This window comes from Pseudorca crassidens, chromosome 3 (assembly GCF_039906515.1).
Source record: "Pseudorca crassidens isolate mPseCra1 chromosome 3, mPseCra1.hap1, whole genome shotgun sequence".
Lineage (NCBI taxonomy): Eukaryota > Metazoa > Chordata > Mammalia > Artiodactyla > Delphinidae > Pseudorca > Pseudorca crassidens.
The window spans coordinates 95,674,227-95,696,639 of NC_090298.1; the positions used below are offsets into that span (position 1 = coordinate 95,674,227).

The 22,413-nt window shown below is 43.2% G+C and overlaps 1 protein-coding gene across 5 annotated transcripts in view; it reads right to left on the reverse strand.

The window, feature by feature from the left end:
• SEMA6A (semaphorin 6A) overlaps window positions 1–22,413 on the reverse strand; it is a 129,097-nt gene that overhangs the window by 37,752 nt on the left and 68,932 nt on the right. For all 5 annotated transcript variants that reach the window (XM_067731499.1, XM_067731504.1, XM_067731503.1 and 2 more), the window contains exons 4-11: window positions 18,958–19,018; window positions 17,757–17,819; window positions 16,935–17,036; window positions 10,831–10,921; window positions 7,727–7,846; window positions 6,946–7,034; window positions 5,869–6,086; window positions 2,271–2,402 (exon numbers count right to left, since the gene is read on the reverse strand). In XM_067731499.1, coding sequence (XP_067587600.1) covers window positions 2,271–2,402; window positions 5,869–6,086; window positions 6,946–7,034; window positions 7,727–7,846; window positions 10,831–10,921; window positions 16,935–17,036; window positions 17,757–17,819; window positions 18,958–19,018 — 876 coding nt within the window. The remainder of the gene's footprint in view (window positions 1–2,270; window positions 2,403–5,868; window positions 6,087–6,945; window positions 7,035–7,726; window positions 7,847–10,830; window positions 10,922–16,934; window positions 17,037–17,756; window positions 17,820–18,957; window positions 19,019–22,413) is intronic.

Consider the following 22,413-nt stretch of genomic DNA (forward strand, 5'->3'; position numbering starts at 1 on the left):
AGCTGAACAATGCATAATGCCACCAAAAAATATGCTTAGATTTCCTCAGGGCCACCTCCTCACTCCATAGAGAAGCCTGAGCCAGGACAGTTCAGCCTCGGCTGGGAGCAGCTTGGCTTCCCCGCCAGAAGCACAAACCCACCCCATAAACAGTGATGGAGCTTGAAACAAGTGAGGGTTTGCTTTGCACGTCTCCGGGACTGCTCTGTCTGTCTTAAAACACTGCTAGAGGGCTTCCCTGGTGGCGCAGTGGTTGAGAGTCCGCCTGCCGATGCAGGGGACACGGGTTCGTGCCCCGGTCCGGGAGGATCCCACATGCCGCGGAGCGGCTGTGCCCGTGAGCCATGGCCGCTGAGCCTGCGCGTCCGGAGCCTGTGCTCCGCAACGGGAGAAGCCACAACAGTGAGAGGCCCGCGTACAGAAAAAAAAAAAAAAAAACTGCTAGAATTTCTGGAGGCATTTGCTCCACAAAAAGAGACAATTGGGCTTTTTCACAAATGTAGAAAACAAAGGCGTTCAAAAAGCTGCCAGCCTTACGTACCTGCTAGACTCAGTGTAACCATCTCTCATTAATAGGGGGTCAGAGAACATTTGGGTTTTGTTTTTTATTGTTTTTGTTTGATTTGGGTAGGTATGAAAAGCCATTTACACTGAAATTCTTGCCTGAAAAGGCATTTTTAAAATTTCTGAACAATGACACTGAAAATTCATTTCTAAAAGAAATTATATGGTTTTAGGAGTCAAGGGCACATCTCAGCAAAGTCAGATCAGGGAGACACCGGCACCAGTCTTGTCCAGACACCTGCTTTGCCCACTGGTGCAGGAGAGAAAAGCGGACCCTGACAACACTTGCAGGGTCTAGCCCCAGGCACACGCTTTCATGGCACTAACCCAGCCAGCCAGTGAAAGCGCCCAGATATCTGTAAGAGAGACAGGCCAGCACGTGGAAGGATGAAAGCAAACATGCTGCCACCAGTAGAAAGTCACTTGAAGTATGTGTCCTGGTGACAGCTGAGTGACACCATCTTTCGATACCCAGGGGAGCATATTACATAAGTACTCCCGAAACCTGATCCCTTAAGCTTAACTCCCCTTCCTGCTTACCTGGAAGGTAGCTAAGAATCCTAGGCAATGACTTAGAGAAGCTATCTGAGGTTGCCAGGGTATGCTTTTTACACCTAGTCTGCTCTCCATAAAGAACAGAATGCACATGCCATTTAATTCAGGGGATGAAAATGGATGAACTGTAGGGGTTTCTCCCATGGGAACAGTGTTTCATATTATCTAAGTTAGTTCAATTAAGTGAATTGGGCTGGGTATTTTGTGTGGGGGATTTGGATGTTGGAGGAGAGAGTTGGAAACCAAAAAAGTTTAGAAGACACTGGGTTTCCTTCCACAAATTAAGTGGAGGAAGCCGAACACACAGGGATGTTTCTATATAACTTAGATTTCGAATGCTGTGATGGGAGGTGTGCAGTGTGTGCCACATAAACAGGGCAGGCACAGGGCTGGGAGAGAGTTTCATCCTGTCCCAGTTAGGAGGAATGAGTTAACTGGTTTAGTGTGAGGATTTGATAGATATTCCACAGGACCAAAAGGTCTCTGTATTGTCTCTCAACAATAGGTTCCTCATGAAAGCACTTCTGGGGCACATTTTGGGGAGGGGAGAATCAACAGTGCATCTGGACCCCAAGCAGACCAGAACCTGACAGACCAGAGACATCCTAATAATGGCCCATTGTACCTGCTGCCCTTGGCCCAGAGTCCGGGATCAGCTCTGATCCAGTCTAGTCACAAACTCCAGGGAACGCCATTTATATTTTACATTTTTTTTAAGGCTGAAAGACATGGGTCTCTGCAAAACTGAAGAGAAGCGGGGAGGGGCGGTGGAAATCATCTCCCCAGAGATGTGAACTTGCGCAACTCACTTTATACCTCTCTGGGCCTCAATTTCGTCAACTATAGACCATTGGGGCTGCTGGACCAGATGACTCCTGTCATCCTAGGATTGCATTGGATAATCCACAGATAGAGAGTCTAAGCAAAAGACTAGAGAGTCGCTGTTTTCAATACAACTATAGGTAATTTGGGGTTTCGGTTAAGGGAATGAAGGCAAACGGCCTCACCGGCCTTTCTGTTGTGTTGGCATTTGTATATGCGTGGCCAGCATGGAAGGCACTAGTGTGCAGTTTATGAGATGCTTATTATCAGGGGAGCAAATGGCACCATTTCTAGAAATTCAAGAAAGCTGTATAAATATGTGCACATACCTAGGCTTAGGCACTCGTTCATCAGGAACTGGTGTCCACGTGGAATCTGGAGACTTCTGTTCTTTGAATCTCCCAGTAAAAACAATGGCGACATCATGCATGTCATAGGCACACACTGCAGACCCAGGGATGCTGCAGTAGGACATTTCACACAAAGTGTTATTCATGCAACAGTCACGCATGCAGTTTGGAAAATATACTCCAAAGTAACTTTCCTAGTACGGGCGGTTGAAATTTAATGTTCGCATCCTGAACACTAGAAATGTAAGGGATCCTGGCTCATAAGGAGAATGTTTCTGTGACTCAGATGTGCATCAGTGGCCTTAAAGAAAGGGCTAGTTACAGCAGGATCATAGAGGAACATCTCTTTATGTCTTGTGTCTGGCACTGCTTTTGTTTATAAAGGAGGAATGGGCGAGCTGGTGATTTATAAGTTTCATGAATTCCCTGAAATGATCAGTCTTTAAACCAAAGATAAAACGTTTGGACAACATTCTGCATCTCTAATACTGGTGAAAATGTGAAGTAAAAGTGCCCCTACTGTTCACATAGTCCTTCTTTGAATTTGGTTCCTCAAGCCAAGGGCTTCAGGAGTGAGGATGTACGCGTGAGGAACCCAACCATATTTTATGTTAGTCAGTGTACATTGCAAAGTTTACTTCCTGTTTATTTGCATAAGACTAAACAATTGAAATCTCTAAAGCACCAACACTTTGCAAATAAAATGCTCTATTAAGTGCTAAATAATAACAATGACAGTAATCTCTACCTATAATTACATTCTTGCCTGACACTCCTAGAAGGATTTTGGGATTTTTTTTTTTTTCCATCAGTGGTGAACAGACATGAATTATTCATTCATCTAGGTACACTGCTTAAACCCATGTTTGTTTTTGACTACGGTCGTTCCTTGATTTTGATCAAATAAATTTCAGTCACTGGCTGGCCAACAGTTTTAATCAGGCTTTGAGGTAGTGGGTCACTGCACACAGAGGCATCCAGGGCAAGACACAAGCACTTTGCAGCATAAACATCATCCAGGGAGAAAGAATGATTTAGTCCTGATTTTGCAGATGTTGAAAGGATACGGAAATCACTTCATATATGATTAGGAGAATTTTATGCCATCTTTAATTTCATAACACAGTTATGAAGTATTACTAATAAAGCAAGAAATAGGGAGAGGATTAGAAAGCTTATTTAAAACAAGGTGGCAGGATGAATTTTAAAGTATGTAGCGTGTGTGTGTGTATTCATAGTACTGAGTCTGTAATAAGAAAATGATCCCCATTTGTTTTGAAATTTCAGAACCCCCAGCATTATTTAATTTTGTAAGACTCCACATCTCGCTTTCCTAAAAGAGGTGTACCTATTTACCTTAAATATTAAGAAAAATAGGATAAATATTGAAGTATTTTATGAGGCACTTCCTAACAACTAGAGATACCCTAGGGTTTTATAATCTTCCTAAGGTTATACTCATTTGTAAATCCTTTCTTTTTCCTTCCCTGCTTTATTCCCTCCCTTTCTTCCCATCTTCTGTCCATTCAGCATATATTTATGGAATCCCTAATCTCAAGCAGTGAATGTCAGTAAATAAGGGCATCCTGCTCTCAGCTGACTCACAGTTCAGTGTGTAAGAAAACAACAGCAACAACAACAACAGTGATAATAACAACGATAACAAATATTCCAACACAATCTGGTAAAAAGAGGTATGTGCAGGGTTCCACGGGAGGCAGCTGGAGCCGCGGCTTGGGGCATCCCCGGGGGTTCAGTGGGCAAACCTGGCAGAGAGCAGGGCATGAGCAAGCTCCAGTAAGCCCTGTGCGCTGGAGGAGGAGCCCGTGCCTGATCACGAGGGAGCCTGCATGCTACGCCAAGGAAGCTGGGCTTTATCCCCAGGGCAGAGAGGAGCAGCTAAAGGATTTGAAACAACCTGACATGATGAAGTGTGCATGTGTGGAGGAGCCCGTGGAGAGGGATGAAACCAGAGGGAGTAAACCAAGAGAGGGACTATAATTTATATATGAAAACTGGTATGCATATCTTTGCCATTTTCTGATTTTACTAAACAGACACGGTTTCTGAGACTGCATTAGCACGCACTAATTGAATGTTTCCTAGGGCCCTTTTAAGAAAGTTCTTTACATGGGAGTATACATAATACGCAGGAATCTACTACTCTATTGTAATCGTGAAGTGACTCACCCTCTCAAAAAACATACACAAAAACTAGAAATGTGCTCTGAAACTCCACTGGCACCTACATTCTGTGTTCCAAAATAGTATTCTTTTTCAACACTACTAGATACATCGGTTCCAGCAGTCAGGGCCTGAATTTTTTTATCTTTTCTATCCTCAAGTCTAAAAATTCCTTCAGATGGTTGCAGCTTGTTTAAACCGAACTCAATACCTCTTGCTGCAGTATGGGTTTATGTTTTCATATCTCTTCAGTGGGAACTCTTGACTCTTGCCCTCCATATAATTGGGGAACATTATTTCATCTTTCAGCTAGCTCTGTTCTGGGCTCTACCCAATCCTTAAGCATTTCTTCCTAGCGGCTATCCTGTCATCTAGCCACTCATCAAGTTCTTCAAAGTTTTTGTAAAAAGTATGATCCAAAACAAAACAGTGCATTCCTTATGGAAGATTATATGGAACACACAGAATTCTACATGGAAGTGAGAATATAGTACATGTATTTCAATTTCATGACAGAGTTAGGATCATTTCCACACAACGGTGCTAGTACTCTAAGGTTTGGGAGAGCCAAGTACCAGGGAACATAGTGTCCCTGTTCCTTCTGTTCTTTAGTCTCTACACATTTCACTGTTCCAGGGACAGTTATTAGTGCCATTTAATAGCTCAGTGTCTTCGCTTAAGTAAATACAAAAATAGGGGTGAACAGGCCGAGACGGTATTTCTCCGTGCAACGTTTGATGACTTGTAAGTCGTCAGTAGAACCCTCCAGAGTCAGACAGTAGTGCTGTGGTTGGGATCCTGGTTCCTCTGACAGGATAATAACCAGGGTCCGTTAGGTGGGATGCAAGATGGACTCATCTAATTCCTAAATCTCACTCTGTAGCATTTTAATAAGTTTCCAGTATTTTTACTTCAAAAATTACTGATCTAGTCATAGAAATATTAAAAGTCAAATAAAATGTTAGATGACCTAGAAGGGAAAGGAGGAACATTCTTGAGTTCCAAAGCTGCTGCTTCCACCCATTGGCTACCTGGACCAGATAGTATAATTGAACTCAGTTTCCTCAAGTGTAAAAAGAAGGCAGCAGTATTCACTTTTCAAGATTACTGGAGGGATTGAGGAATAGCACATGAATAGTGTTTATACCCCAGGCATATGAAAAGACTATATTGTTATAATTTATCTAATTACTTTCTCCAGAATCCTACTCTAACAGTGCTTATAAGTGACTATTAATTTGTTGATGAAAACTGAATGTTAAGTGCTTCTTAGCTACAAATAGTGAATGGCAATTTTTCCATCAGTTGCAAATCTTGTGTGTTAGACAACAACCCCTTGGGAAAAGGAAGCCAGGAAGGACCGATTAGGTCCACACAGCCAGGGCATGGTTACCTGTTATAAGGTGTGGAAAAGGTTGCCAGGACAACATCACGGCCATTAATACGAATCACATCTGTAACGGCCTGGAGGATGTTGAAATAAAAATGAGAGTCCCCTGGAACTGAGCAGTTCAGGCGAGCTTTAAGGAAAGATGTCCACTGTTTCTCCAGGACTCTTTGTGACCCTCCCATGTCATTCTTACAAACCTGAGCCACTCTTGGGAAAACTACCTGCAGAGGAAAAACATGGAGAAAGCGGAATGCACTTACTTTTCGTGGAGATCTTAGTAGAATTTGCCTTTCTTAGAAAACAGAAACAGAACAACAAGGTGCTTAACTTAATCCTGTGTTTCTAAAATCAGTAGCAAAAAAAAAGAAGGGAAAAACTCAGCATTGGAACAGCATGTTTTGAAAGATAAGGCTGTGGCATTTAATACAGAGCCATAAATCCTTCAGGGGATCAGCTCCCAGCCACATAAACTCATTTCCATACAGACTGCTTAGCTTTTTATTTCCTCAAACAAAAGCACACTTGTATGCACCGTCTCTGCCATGCTCACTAGCTGCCTCTGGGCTCTGCATCTCATGCTCTGAATTCCTCTAACTGTGCAAGCCCCCCTGGCAGTGAATTGTGCCCTCTAACTTAGTGATCTTGATCTACTCTCTGATAAAAATAACTGAAATAGACATCCCCTAAGTGTTCTATTGCTTTTTGTAATACAGTCAAGACCCTTGGTTCTCTTAAAAGATATTCAATATTTATACTCTCTCTCTGGAGCGACTCAATTTAAAACAAAAAAACCCTGATGAGTGGACCTGGAAACCACATCTTAAGGTACTTGAAACTCAGTATGAAATCAACCCAACATCTGTCTATTAAATTTTCAATATAAACATTTAAGAGGTTTCCCTGTAATCTGTTACTACTCAGAAAAAGCATACAGGGGTCTGAGGAAGCGAAATGTTTCACTTCCACCCGTCTTTGGCTGGATCTTCTCAAAACGATGACCTTGTCATTCGATTTATGGTTCTTATTTCAAAGTCATTGATAACCACACTGGCCCCAAATTGAGACATCCTCCCCGCTTACCTTTCCCATGGTGTTGTACTCCACCGCTATTTCCCTAAAGAAGAAGTAGATGTAGTCTCCATAATCTACCGCTTGGACAAAATACGGTTCTGTGGACAAATGGGCACTTTAATTGGGGACATGTCACACAGAGTTAAAAGAACTGCAATCAGCTGCAACCAAAGACATGTTATTAATTACAAGTGTAGGGCCGTTAGACATTTGGTTAACACTAACCATTTCTAGTGACTTCACACATGCAAGTGCTGGTGATTTCAGAAAGCATTTAAGCCTACAGATTTTTATCTTTCAGAAGCAGTTGCAATGAACAGTGAAGAATAAATGAGTTTTGCATATCTATGTCATTTTATTTTCCACAATACAACGCTCAAATTACAGAATGGATTTTGTACACATCCCTTTGTCACCCTTGACTCATACAGTGTTGTGAACAGCTTTTTTCCTGTTCCCCACCACCTCCAATCCCCTGTTCCCTTCCATGAATGAAGTGTTTAGTTGTTTTCGCGTGGGACTCTGAAATGAGAGCTTGAAGCAGGAAAGATACATGTCACGTGTTCTATTATAGTGGCATTGGTAGTTTTGATAACACTCCAGAAACTCATGGGAAGTGAAAAGGGGAGGTAAATCAATCAACTGGGGGCAGAAGGTGCAATTTCCACCTTCCTGTCCGTGAGAAGCCATCACTAAAATGCAACTACAGTCTGGTCCATCCAGGCTCTGAATCTCCCTCAGGATATGTATCTCCCCCACCTCCCCTCCTTTTCTTCTTTTGTTTGTTCACCTTTCAACCATTTTGAATCATGCTTGACGGTCCGTAGGGTTGGGCTGTCTCCGAGACTCCTGTAGATGACTGCATCAATGGCAAGGAAGTCAGTCACTGTAGCAGAGTACAGTTTTCCGTCTTCGAAGAGAAAAAGAAGAGGTGGTCGGAGTTGCAGCAAGACAGTGGGCATGCGGGAATAATAGAGGCCTCCCCCGCCCCGGCTTTCCTGTATCAGGTAGATAAGATAGGGCACCTGGGAAAAGCCCAAGAGTCTCTGGGAAAACACTTGGCCCACATTCCTAACCATTTTCAATTGGGATCCTGAGAGATGAAACATTTTTCATTTTTTAAATTGCACGGCAATTTCTAAGCAGCAGCTCAGGGAACAGGGTAAATGAAAAATGTTTTTTGCTTCACTCGATTAGATGTACCTTGACGGAAATCTCAAGGCCAAGGCCTCTTGGACGCTGCAACTGCCACCACACCATGGTAAACTGGATTAGGGAGGAGCCCAGGGAAAGATAGAGGCTGATTTTAATCACCAGAAAATTTAAGTGCAAGCAGAAGTAACAGCGTCCTCGGCCTGAGCAGGTGAGGGAGGTTGAAGAAAGGGGATTCATAAGCAAAAAAGAGCTGACTAAAATTGCTACGTGTATCCTGCGCGTCTCTGCCCCTCTTTACCTCAGTCGTGAGAGCCACTAAGCCCTGCCAATCTCGCTTTCCATTTAAGAAATATTTGCTTCATTATTTCCAAAGTCACAAACTGAGAACGTTCTGATATATAAGAAGCCAAAGTAAAGTGGGGCGGGGAGGGGACGGTGCTGAGTTCAAACTGGTCTTTCTTTAAGAATTCATGCTCTTTGGGACTTATGCTTGAGGATGCATTCAAGGCAAAAGAGAGCGAAGATGACTGAAGGTGAATCCTTGAAATTTTGCGTTCTTTTCGCGGATTAGCAAGCATTGTTTATACAAATAATCAAATGGGCTGTTCTGGAATAGCAAAATCTATGTAGATGAAATGAAAACACTAATTATATTTAATATAAAAAATTACTTCCTTGGCTCATTTTTAATGGATTACATATCTTCATTAATTGTGGCTTCAAAAGCATCTTCAAAAGTGGTTTATATACAATACAGTGTTCTTTTAAGCTCTTCCACTTGTGGAATAAGCATATGGTTTTTCTTAAAAAAAGTCTTATCCAGACATACCTAAGCAAAGTTCTTGATGTCTACTTTTGGTCTTAACTGACATTTGCTTAGTTTCAGGATAGAGCTGTCTTCACACCTACACTCTTGGCATTCATCTTTCAGTAAGTGTTGACTGTTTGGGTTAGATTTTAACTGCAGACAGCACACCTTTCTATTGATAAACATATGTCTACAAAAATCACAACTTGTCCTATAGAATCCTAGCCCTAGGCCATACAGATACACCTGAAGGGTGGAGGGCAGTGGCAGCACTGTGTGTGCGTGTGAGGTTATTGCTGTTGAACACTCCCCCGTACACTGGGTGTCTCACCAGAACTTTTACTTGTAACATCAAGTACTATTCTGGCACTCTTCGTAATATGGCAACCGTTGAGGTGCAACAAATATCTTCTGTTTATAAGGGCTGAGCGCTTATGAGATTTCAGACGTTTCAGTGAACACTGATTCAAGTATACCTGTTGGAGGGGGCAGAGGGGCAGTCACAGTATGGTCTCACATGGCTTGCTTCTTGAAGCTTGGTGGCCTTAGTAAACACTCTGCCCATTCTCCTCTTTCTACCTCAGGCTACTTCTTTTTAGTTAATGCTTAAACTTGTGTTCTCCACTGCAGCCCACATCCTCCATGGTACTGACGAATGCAGGTGCCAAGTGTCAGAAAAGTGTTGCTGCAGGAGTTATGCACTTAAGAATATGCTCAAACACCCTAACCACTGGCCTTGCCCCTGACCATGCTTACAAACAGGTCTACAAGACTTTGTGTTTCTCACAAGGCTGCTTCCCGACAATACTGTGCTCTACCTTTGGAGGAGAACCTGAGAAACGTTTCCTTCTGAACCTGGCACGAACCACTTCTTCAATCTTTGACTGAAGATTCAGGCCCACAAATGGATGACACTGAGGATGAAGTTCAAGGAGCTAATCTTTTTTCATAATCGAAGCCCTAAAGTCTCTTATCTGGCTAGGATGCGCCAGTTCTTAGCTGCTGTGATGGAAATTATAGCTAACTGCTTTATTACATGCCATAACAATCACTGTTATACCAACACTTCTCCCTGTACCCACCTCCACGTGCACAGCTGGCCGTGAATTCCTAAATAAATTTCTAATTAAAACACACACACATGCGCACACAGAAATCCCAATCTGAAAGTCATGGCTTCCTTGCTGTTGTTTTATATCCTTTGCAATGGAAGGAAGGAGTAGGGATGGGGCGTATGGGTCAAGCTCCGCTAATCAGTATCATCCCCTTGGCCACTACAATTTTTCTAGCAGAGATAGGCATGCAACCTAATCAGGTCAATGATATTTGAGAAGATCTTTGCTGCTAGCTTATGAGTATGTGGTCTCACTGCTCTGATAGAGCTTCCAAAAGCTTCCTTTTGTCCCTTTCCTTCTCCCTTCTGTATGTAGACAAGAGGACATGTAGCCCTAATTGAGCCCCGGCAGCCATCCTATTATGACTCTGAGAACAGCCAGTCTCTCTCAGAGAAAGAAAGGAAGCAGAGCAGAGCAATGAAAAGGACCTGTGTCCTGGATGAGACTGTTGAGTTGTTGAATCAAACCAACCCCAAAGTCTACCCTACCTTAAATACTCAATACACATTGGTGGTTCAAGGTGGGATTTTCTAGTATTTCAGCCCAAACATGCCCTAACCAGTATGTCGCACGTTCAGTACAAAGTTGTTATTCTTTCTGAAGGCACAAAAGCACGGGTAGGCGTGGCAAAGACTTCTCTTAAGAAGCGAAAGTACAGTTTCCATATGAATTTCAAATGGAAAAGGCGTTGTTAATTACACTGTTCACTAGAGAATCAAAGTACAACTGTGACTCTGCAAATCCTCCAGAGTAGATGTGCGGCCACAGGCTGAGCACACAAAAGCAAATGCAATGAGAAGAAATCAGGTCATTTACCTGCAAACAGTGCAACGTTGGCATGTTTGGCATCGTAAGGGCATCTGGCCATTCCACTAAATTCATCCCCAAAAGCTTCCAAAGTATCCATCTAAATGAAATAATAGGACTTAATTAAGAACAACAGAAACCAACAGTAGTAACAACAACTAATAATTTACAAAGCTCTTAATTTGCTAAGTAATTCACATGCATGGCGCACATACTCCTCGAATACCCTCTGAGGTAAGTCTTTCGGTTTCAGATGACGAAGCTGAGGTTTAGAGAGATGAAGTCACTTGACTAAGATTCTACGGCTAGGAGAGTCAGAAATTCAGTCATGTCTGCTTGACTCTGAACCACTACAATAAAGAGATTCCTTTATTCCAATAAGAGTATCATTCTGAAATGCTCAAGAAGTAGCATCTTTCTCCTTGGAAAAGGAATTTCTGAGGCAGACACCAGGAAAACTTAATTCCCCTCCTTCCTCTACTCTGCATGAATTATCTGTTGAGTCATGAACTCTATAGAGAATGACTTCAGTTTTGGTTTTGTTGTGCCCGAGGAGTCCTGCCTTTGTGGATTAAATCCTAGAAGACGACGCTGGAATTCTTTCTCGGGTTACCTGATAAGAATAGTATGGTGTCAGCAAAGGTACAAAAACATGGATGCAAGCAGAGCTCAGGTAGCCTTTGTACCTACTTCAGAAACATGTCCCATCCTCAGACTGTGCAGCTGAGAAAGGCCCAGAAGCTGAGAGGCTCCCAACAGCCACAGGCTGCTGCTTGACTTCCATCTCCTACTGCCCAACCCTGGCCTTGTTCCTGTGAGCTAGAGGTTATTACTGGCGAGGGGTTATTACTGGCCTGCCTGTGAGCCCTATTTTTAAAAACTTTATTTACTTTTGCTGCGTTGGGTCTTTGTTGCTGTGTGCGGTCTTTCTCTAGTTGTGCCGAGCAGAGGCTGCTCTTTGTTGTGGTGCGCAGGCTTCTTGTGTTGCGGAGCGTGGGCTCTAGGCATACGGGCTTCAGTAGTTGTGGCATGTGGGCTCAGTAGTTGTGGCTTGTGGGCTCTAGAGTGTAGGCTCAGTAGTTGTGGCGCACGGGCTTAGTTGCTCCGCGGCATGTGGGATCTTCCCGGACCAGGGCTCGAACCTGTGTCCCCTGCGTTGGCAGGTGGATTCTTAACCACTGTGCCACCAGGGAAGCCCCTGTGAGCCCTATTTTAAAACAGGGAGATTGCATATAAAAACCTGGATTTCCTGCTTCTTTTGAACAAGTTGGAAAGTCAGTTTAGGCTGTTCTTACCCAAGTGGCAGCAGGCTATAGTTGAGTAATGGCAGCCCCTGCCATTTTCGTCAAACAGGCACGTGGTCTTTAGCACCAGAGCTCCTTCACCCATGGATTATCCTGACAACCTGATTGCTTGACTCCTGTGAGTTACCTGTCTGGCTCCATAGGCATTTGCAGGTGAGGCAGGGCCTTACTAGCTGTTCACCAAATTTCATTTCCCTTTCCTGCATATCCCACTAAACTACATTTCCCATCCTCCCTTGCAGGTCAGGTATGATCACATGACTGAGCTCTGGCCAATGGGGTGTGTGTAAGGCTCTGCACCACCTCTAGGTCTGGCCTCTAAAAACCTTGCAGAGTCCTCCCCTCTTGCTCTCTTTCTACATTCTTCCCTTAGATACAGAGGATCCAGTGGAGAATTCCAAGATCCTAAGAGATGGCAGACACAAGAGCAGAATGGAGCTGGCTTTCTGAATAACTTCCTCACAGAACAGAACCTCTCTCACTGACCCACACTTGACTGTGGTGTGAGCAGGAAATGAACCTCTGATGTTCAGCCACTAACACTGGTCAGCGGTTGGTCCACCTAGACCAATAATTAAGTGGGTTCCTACCACACCATGGATCGTCCTAGAATTTAAACCTCAGCAGCACAGAGTCCCTAGACAGATCTCCACATTATTGATGTTTTGACCCTCTCTGTAGTTCAGTCTTCTTTACGGTTTTAGGGTATTTTGTGTATCATGTGGCAGTTGCCTGGTTTGACTACGTATATGAAAATGGAAAGAAGATAAACCTAAGACAGCCGTGGTGCTGAGGAAGGATCTGTGAAAAGGCCTTTAGCACTAAATCAGGGTGCCTTGAATCAAGGTGCTTGGAGTTGCTGCCCAGGAGGAAGGAGCGAGGTTCTCACTGAGCAGCCGCCAGTGTTGTCCAACACTAGCCCTTTGCCCTCAGCCCACAGAAACCTCTTCAGGGATGGGACAGGCCGTTTCTATGTACAAGCACTTTGAGATCTCCCCCATCGAAGCCATCCTGTTTGTTTAAACTGTAGCCGAGAATCCCATAAAGCAGTGTGTTAAAAATGTAATTTTAGGGAAAAGATGTTCAAGTTAGACATCCTTTAAAGCAAATGTACTCTCGCCCCAGCACATTTTTATGAAAGTCTTTTCCTGATATTTTGTCCCAAGGAGAGCTTCCTGATGAACTGTGACAGACTTCGCGGTCTGTGGCAAGTATTCAAGGTGAGGCTTAGTACACAGTGATGCAACGGAAATGCTGTTATCCCAAGCAGTGCATGCTGTAATCCTGGCAATGGGGAAACGATAATATACAGTGGGGATATATGTTTTAAAATGTACCTACTTCTAAAAAAGCGGCTATAGCTATAGCTAGTCAAGGGCAGGAAGCAATGAAGAATTAATGTATTGGTTTGGGAACTTGGAAAAGCCCAGAGACAAAACAATGCCATGGTGAAATCCTCCTTCCGTGAAGTAAGAACTAATCCTTGTAGCAGTCATCAGATCTTAGACTTAATAGCAGCCCCGAGTAAATTAAGTCACCGTAGGGTACAGATAATTATACTAAGAACCAGCCTGACTTGTGCGGAAGTTCAAGAGGTTTAGAGAACAGGAGGGAAAAGGTGTGGAGTGTAGTTGTAGATTTATAGTGGGCAGCCTTCAGAATTCTTCCCCAGATAATCTTATTTGGGGCTCTAATCTCTCTAATATATTCAGCTTACTTCTGTTACAAAAATTGTGTAAGTCAGGGCTTCCCTGGTGGCGCAGTGGTTGAGAGTCCGCCTGCCGATGCAGGGGACACGGGTTCATGCCCCGGTCCGGGAGGATCCCACATGCCGTGGAGCGGCTAGTCCCGTGAGCCATGGCCGCTGAGCCTGCGCGTCCGGAGCCTGTGCTCCGCAACGGGAGAGGCCACAACAGTGAGAGGCCCGCGTACCGCAAAAAAAAAAAAATTGTGTAAGTCAGGGCCCGGTGCAGAAGCAAAGACCAAAATTTTGTCACTCTCCTGCTTCAGATAGTTTAACTTGACGCTTCTGCGCTCTGAGAGTTGGGTTAGTGGAAGACTGGTCATTGTTTTTGCTTTGACCCTTTGGTCCTGATCTGGAGATAACAAGCACTTAAGAGAGAGGCTGTCCATTCTCCCTGCAGCCAAATACATTTTGTCTCATATCCTCAGCAAAGTCCCTCGTGCCCCGAGAGTCTAAAAACACTTGTCTGAGCAATGCCAAGGGTTCTCACTACCATTCGCCGTGCTAGGTGTATCCTGTCTGTGGTTTCTGAGAGGCCCAGCCTCCTGGAACATGTTTCAGCAGGTGTGGCTAGAACAAGGGAGAGATGAAGGCATCCCTTAGAGATGAAGCGCCCTGGGGAATAGAACATGTGCAGGAAGAAAGAGCTGGAACACTTGCAGGCCGGGCCTCACAGTGCCAAGAAAACCTGTAATTTGTCATAAAAGATAGCTTTCCAGCTAGGGAATTTCTTAGGATTTGTTAGAAGCACTGATCTTAATGAGTCCTAAACAATGACAAACAGGGATGGAATATTACGTGGTAGAATGGAAGTCCGTGCTCCAGTATACCGTTACTGGCTGAATGTTTGACTGGACTGCTGCCTCTATTACAGCCTGAATCGGCTCCTGTCATTATTTAAAATTTGGATATGACAGTATTTTTTGCATTAATTTAGATTTAAAAAAATACTGCATTGAAAAAATCATTTATCTTGATTACTGAATTTTTGGATGCCCCCCCCCCTTACATGTTGCTCCTGAGCCAGATGCCTCACTTGCCTCACCCTAATCCTGACCCTGCTGGTGCCCTTTTCCAAACATAAGATGAAACATGAGCATGAGGGTAAAACAGACCCTCCCTCCGATGTCTATGCTAAGGCAGTCTTTTAAAACTGTCAGACCCAGGCTGGTGAGCCCTCTGGTCCTGATATCAGCCCAGCATTTTTTTGCTCATTCTTCACACCCCTAAGGTTTCACTTTATGCTGGTGAAACCCAAATCTAGATATGCCCCCCATGTCTCTCCCTAAATCAAGGTTGACCCCGTCCATCTTCTTGTTGGAGATCTTTATTCATGTCCTGTAGGCCTTGCCATCCATGGTGCCAGGAGTACTGCTAACATGCAAGATGGAACACCCGTGTTCTCACCACCCCCCTCAACCTCACTGCTCTTCCTTTACTCCCTGTCCAAACTGGTGGCCGCCCCATCCGTCCACCCACCCAGGAGATAGCCTCGCAGCCGTTCTTAACTCCTGTCTCTCCTTATCCTGTGCTTCTTGTTAATTAGCAAATCCTCCTGGTTTTTGTCACCTAAGTATTTCCTGAATCTCATCTCCTCCCTTAATCCCTGAGGCCACCTCCCTCTCTAGGCTCTTTTTTGTTGTCACTGTCACCTCACAGTCCAGCACTTCAGAACCAAATGAAGTTTCTCAAGCTCAGTAGACTGTTTCTTACTCCATGCCTTTGTTCATGCTGTTCCCCTACCTGGAATGCCCTTCTCCCTTCATTTGGTAACTTCTGCTTCTTCTCTAAGACTGAGGTTAGGCATTATCTCATTCACTATTTACCCCTCAAAATTAATCGAACATCTGTTTGGAGACACTGTGTCAGGTTCTGGGCAATCACAGACGCTTGGGTTTCTCCTGGGCTGGGGTGTTCGTGTTCCATACGTGGGGACAGCAGGAGGGAACACTTGAAGACAGGAGTCGTCTACCTCCTTCTGGAAGCTTTCCCTGACTCCACATCTCAGGCTGATATAAGCACTTTTCTGTGATACTTCCGTCATGCTCTGCATTATGTCACCATGGCAGCAAACCCATGGGATTGCAGTTTTCTTCTCCCTGTCTGGCTTCCCTAAGGATGGAGGCCTCCTATCTGTCTTTACAACATCAATGCCTGGTCACAGGAGAAACTCAAAATGGGTTTGCTGAATGACAGACTGTTGCAGAAAGAAGGGACAAGGAGAGACCTCAGATCATTGCCATCTCTGCTCCTTCAGCAACACCACCATCAGCTGCATCAGAACTAACTAGATTTATTAATGCTGCGAGGGTTAATTTTTTTTTTTTTTTTTTTTTTGGCAGTATGCGGGCCTCTCACTGTTGTGACCTCTCCCCTTGCAGAGCACAGGCTCTGGACATGCAGGCTTAGCGGCCATGGCTCACGGGTACAGCCGCTCCGCGGCATGTGGGATCTTCCCGGACCGGGGCACGAACCCGTGTCCCCTGCATCGGCAGGCGGACTCTCAACCACTGCGCCACCAGGGAAGCCCGAGGGTTAATTTTTTTCCCTTGCATAAAGGCCAAGTTAAGTAAGGCCATAGTCAAGTAAGCTGAGTGCTGAATGGAATTAACTTCCTGTGTTCTTGAAAATCTTACCTAGAGGAAAGTCTGCAGTTTCCAATGACATGCTTTTGAGATCCCTTTAAAAATAGGAATCGTTCACAATATAAGTGTGTTTTTGTGCTCAGAGAGGAGATGGTAGGGTGGGAGGGAAAAAGAGAAAGGGAGAGAGAGGAAATCCACTATGTGGTACATATGTTGGCGTTCTGAACAATAGAGAATAGGGTTTTACAGAAACGAACTTAGCCGGGTCGGCTCTTTAAAGCCGCGTCAATCAATCCTGAACAAACAGGAAGCTTAGAAGCCTGCCCAGGATCACTCATGTGGAGCAATACATTAAGTCGAACAAGTGAGAGGAACCCAGGTGGTGTTGAATTAACCCTCTTAGGTTACTGCAGGCACAATCACAGTGAATTATGAAATACCTCCGGGCTGTGTGGTTCCAAGAGACAAGAGAGCATTTACCTTATAGTTTCTGCAGGAAGGGTTGAAGGCATTAGTTCCACAGACAAACAAAGTATCATCGTTTTTCTTTAGAAGCACTTTAATAAAGTTGTGACACTCATCCTGAAAAATAATTCAAACTTTTTGGTATCCAGTCCGTTCAGTATAGAGACCCCTTGACCGTGTACCATGATCTGCTAACAGCAAGGTTAAAATGCTGGTGGCTGGAGCGTTCCCCTGTGAAAAGTTCGAGCCCCTCCTTATGTTTACCACAAGATGATGATGAGAGTAACAACTGCTTTTTCAACAGTAAATAAGAACATGGCATAGAGTGAAAATGTGTTTATGCCTCAAAAGGAAGGCAGGCCTGGAAGTACCAGCCTCCCCATCACATTAATTCTAATGCCAGAGACTCCAGGGTCCCTTGATATATAAGGTTCCTGGCTGAAGTGTGTTTTTATGTTCTATGACCAAAGGCACAGACTTCTGTATGTCTGCGGCAGCCTTTCTGAGCTCTTCTGCAGACTCCCTGAGGGCTCTGGACCGTGAGGCGTGGGCTCCCGGAGAGGGCACTCACAGGAGTCGGGGCAGCCAGCTTGGTGTCCATAATCCCTGGTGCCCCTAGATAGTTCATGACGCATCCCTAGCAGCTGCCGTAATGTTTTATCACATGAAAAGCAAACTATTTTTGCAAATTAAAGCCTTCAATAAGTTGATGGAAGAAACAATTACTGGGGGAAAAGGGACTAGTGTGACCCATTCCACATGACGGTCTACGGCTAGAGATAACAGTCAAGGACTTAACCCAAAGTGGCAGCTGCAGGAGAAATGAAAATTGCCTACCTTATGTTTTCCCTTCATTCTGCATGTGTCTACATCGGCCTGTCTAGATTTCCATGTCAGTTTCTGCAGTGATCAAGAAAGAAATCAATTAGAACCCAGAGGTTGTTGCATTTGATTTTAGAAGTAAGAGTTCCCTGGGGGAGACTAGAGGCTGAACATATATTTATTGAAAGCTTTCCGCACCCTTTCTCCATGATTAATTCACCATAACAACAAAAGATTAGAGGTGGAAATGTTCATTTAATTTTGAACCCCTATCTATTCATTAAACTACAAAATGATCTTCTTCTTGAGATGAAGATGAAGGAAAAAGGAAAGAAGAATAAACAACAGCGTGGTTTCTCCATGATTAATTCACCATAACAACAAAAGATTAGAGGTGGAAATGTTCATTTAATTTTGAACCCCTATCCATTAAACTACAAAATGATCTTCTTCTTGAGATGAAGATGAAGGAAAAAGGAAAGAAGAATAAACAACAGCGTGGATGGACATTTCACATAAAATCTCCACATTAACTTGCTAAATTACGCTCATTTTGATAAAGTACATGTCCTTGCCCTTCTTTTTCACTTGATAAATCAGTTTCCGTGAAGCAGGCCTTTTTCTTAAAATATGGAAGTCATTTTCTTAAACATAAAGGAGACATTCACTTTAGGTTGACAAAGATTTAATTCAGGTTATACTCCTTCGCATAAACTCATGGGCTGAAGGGATCATCTACTTCTGGGGCGGATTTTATTAACTAAAATACCTCCATGTGGAGTTACAAGGGAGGCTTAAGGTTATATTTTATGTGTGTCTGAAATGGGTAATTATCAAATTCCTGAACCACAACAGTCAACTCAAACTTAGTATTGCAAGATATGGAAACATAACAGTGAAACGTTTGTACGACAAAAGTTTCCATATGAAAACTGATATTTTCCAGGACAAACATCCAATATTTTATTAAAACAATTTAGCAATTACCTAAAACTCTAAAGTGTACATGCACACATAATTGATGAATAAAATATGACGTACATAACCATTTCTGGGTACGTATTAAGCCCTAACTTACCCCCAAATTAGGACTTCACAGAATGTTCCAAATTATTATAAGCCATGTCATCTCAATCAATGCCTTTAAAATACATATTCTCTTCAAGAACTATCCTAAGGTCCTTCATTTCAGAAAGAAGGTTTGAAAACTACTTACTTTGCTACAATAAATTTCTTCTGTGTGTGAGGTGTCTATATCAACAGTATAAATATGGTCCCTATAAACAAAGAAATATTAATACAACGTCAAACACAAGAGTCAAGATCGTTCATTTTCTCCTGAATACAAGTATATATCTCATTCAAGGCAGATAAACCCACATCCATGTTATTAAAAACAAAACATGCATATGCAAGAAAAAGGGGAGGGTTCAGCCTCCAAGAGATGCCTCTGGCTGACATGCAGCATCTTCTGACAAAATGTGGCATCTTGCCACAAGGGACACCTTTTATGAAAACTTCCCAGTCGTCTCTCTCATCATAGAACTATAACATCTGTATATATGTAGTTTAGTGGGAGATGTCTGAAAGTTGAATAGGCTTCCAAACTGGAACACAGATGGGTTCGCATGCCCTTTCACATGGTATTCAGCACGCTACAGTTGTTCATCAAGGGAGCTAACAAAAAGCTCATCTCCATCTCTTTTTAGACAACATATTTTCAGCCTTAGCTTTGATAATTTGAGAAGATGGAAGACGATAAAAGTAAAACTGTTTCCAGGAGCCGCTCTCTCTTTTCACACGATGATGGTCAATTAAGGTCTAAAATGTACTTGAGCTAAAGTTTACATTTCTTGCTTCTGTTTACCTTCCTGTTTTGCTGAGAATTTGGTTGACTTTATGATTTGCTGCCATTCTCCCCTTGGAAGGGGAGAAACAGAATCAGCAGCTCAGGTGTGGGGCTATATTTAAACATCCCCTTCTGTGTGAACTGAGTACAAGGGCGTTTTTGTCTGGAATTCAGAATAAAGGAAAGAAAAGAACTACACTCAACTGGGGAGATGGGGGGCTAGTGAGGGAAAGCAAAACAGCTCGTTTTCCCTTGAAATAACATTGACTTTTTCTAAAATGCAGGAAGTCCTGGGGCTGGAAAATTACCCACAGCTTTAAAGCAAGACCTCAAGGCTCCAGTGCAGACTTTCAAGCCCCCTCATTACTTAAAAGAAACGGAAAGGGGAGAAGGAAAGAAAGAAAAAAGAAAGGAATCTGCTGTCAGGATTCACTTCAATTCTTTTCCCCCCAGTTCTTTGGAAATCTGTTTGCTACTGCTTTTAGGGAAAGTACAACAGAGAAAAATGGAAATAAAAACAGGCTCTCTCCTGTGAAAATAAAAGGGGGCAAGGCAGTTGGCCTACAAAATTCCCTTGCCTGCTCCTGGACTGTGAAAGAGAGAGAGAGTGAGTGTGTGTATGTGTGTGTGTGTGTGTGTGTGTGTGTGTGTAAGGGTGGTGAGGGGGAGAAAGGGGAGCCTGTTTTGTAAATTGCTGAATTGGGAAGTTCTTCAGACTTCAATAGGGTGCCAGAATCGCCCTGCCCTTTAATTCCGAGGCAGTTTTATGGCATTCCTTTATCTCTTGTTTGACTCTATTGGTGGTGCTGTAGGTCAGGTTCATTATTGGAATGGAATTGCCTATTACTTTGGTATTAGGTTTGAGATGACTCGAGGTTTTTCCTGGCCCTGTCTCTCCTCAAAACTTTACGTAAGAGCTGAACATATGAATTGTAAACTAACAACTGATTAATATTGGCAATTCCTCAGAAAGCTCTTCGATTGCCCCCTTTTGGCATGGCCTGTTTATGTTAATTAGCAGTTCAGAGATTAAACAACAAAAAAAGAAGAATTTACAAAATGGATAATAATAAAGCAGAACTGAAAAGCCTTCTTCCCATCAAGCTTCACTCAGTCCCTGGGCTCTGGATGGGACTTGGCTTCTGATTGCTGACACACATTGTCTAGAAGAATGGGGGAGCCTTTTAACTATAAAATTCTGTGAATGAAATCTCCTTTTGGACAGTGGCAATCTTTTTCAATCTCCAAGAGATCACATTGCCCAGCAAACAGAACGACACTTGATGCTAAACCACAGACCAGGGTCAGGGGTTATTCCCCAGCACCAGTGTGTGCATCGCAGGGTTCATACCCTGCTCTCACTGAATTAAGTTATTTGAACACAAACTGACTTAATCCAAGGACTTCCTCTTCCCCCCTTCAGTGAGTACCACTGAACTGTGTTGCCATGACTTCAGCGTGGGGGAAGGATTTCACTTTAAATCGTGTTACTTGCTGCCTGAGAATGGATCTCTTGGGGCACTGTTGGGAAACCTGAAATTAAAGGGAGAGGAGGGACCCTAAATACAGCGACCACAGAAATAATTTAGGAACTTCTCCAGGGGTGTGTATTGAAGGGAAGTGGCTGCACGTAGACTGAAAACCAACATGTCAATGCTAGGCTGTTACAAATTTAACCTTTAACCAAAGACAGTCTATTTTATGGTGTTAAAAAAGTGAATGTGTTTCCTTTTTTTTTTTCCTTCTCTTCTTTCTCCTTTTCTTGGGGTAGGGAGTTACGATAAAACGGTCTTGGTTTTAACAAGCTGTAATAATGGTTACTTTGAAGTCTGCATAGCACCGTGCTCCTAACTCAGGTGCCCGCCGAGACCTGCAGTTCACACCCATGCTAAATCATCAGGCACAAGCGCAGTCTGTTATAATGTTTCTTTTCCCCTAAAGACTCAGTTGCAAAGTGAGCAATTCGTAGAAGATTCTTGAGTCAACCTATTTCTCACAGATGCAATGTTTAATCATTTGTTTTGACCATCCTTTAGCTAATTGGGTACAAATGTAATCTTCCAGACTTGCTACATTTAGGAAACTAAAAATGGGATTTAAGAAGGAGCTGATAACTCTCCCAGAGAGGCGGCTACTCAGGACTCACTGGATTGCTTTTTAATGAATACCTACAATGGCCATGTTCTTGGGCAACAGCTATGAGAAGGTTATCAGCCAGGACAAATAGTACCGCTTCTACGGCTCAGTAGGCTGCGGAGTACAGGGAGTAGTGACCCAGACTCTAGAGCAAGACCATTCCAGTTCAAATCCTGCCTCTGTCATTCTGACCCAGTCATTTCACCTTTCTGTACATGGTTTCCTCCTGTAAGACATGGGTATGATAATAGTTCCATCTCATAGGTTTTTTTCCAGGATTGAATGGATTAACATTTATAAAGGACTTACAACTGTATTTGCAATTTATATAGCACATACAACCAATATGTACTACATAAGTATTTGTGAAGTAAAAATTTTAGAAAGTGCTTTGGCGTTGCTCCCTGTGACCAAATGTAGCGTACTCGTAGGATATTTTAATCCAGCCAGTGGATTTTTACTTTATGTTGTATAGCTTGTATTTTCAGGACATTTAAGTGCTTTGAAGGAATCCAGCAGTGTTGTTACTTACCTGTTTGTTGCCTGTGCTCACAGCCAAACAGGTACTACAAACATAATCTCTATTTCTCCTTCCCAGTGTAAAACGATTCATCAGGCTAGACCCAGGTTATACTTTATATTTTGAATGAGCTACACACACACCCCCAGATGGGAAATCATGTATTT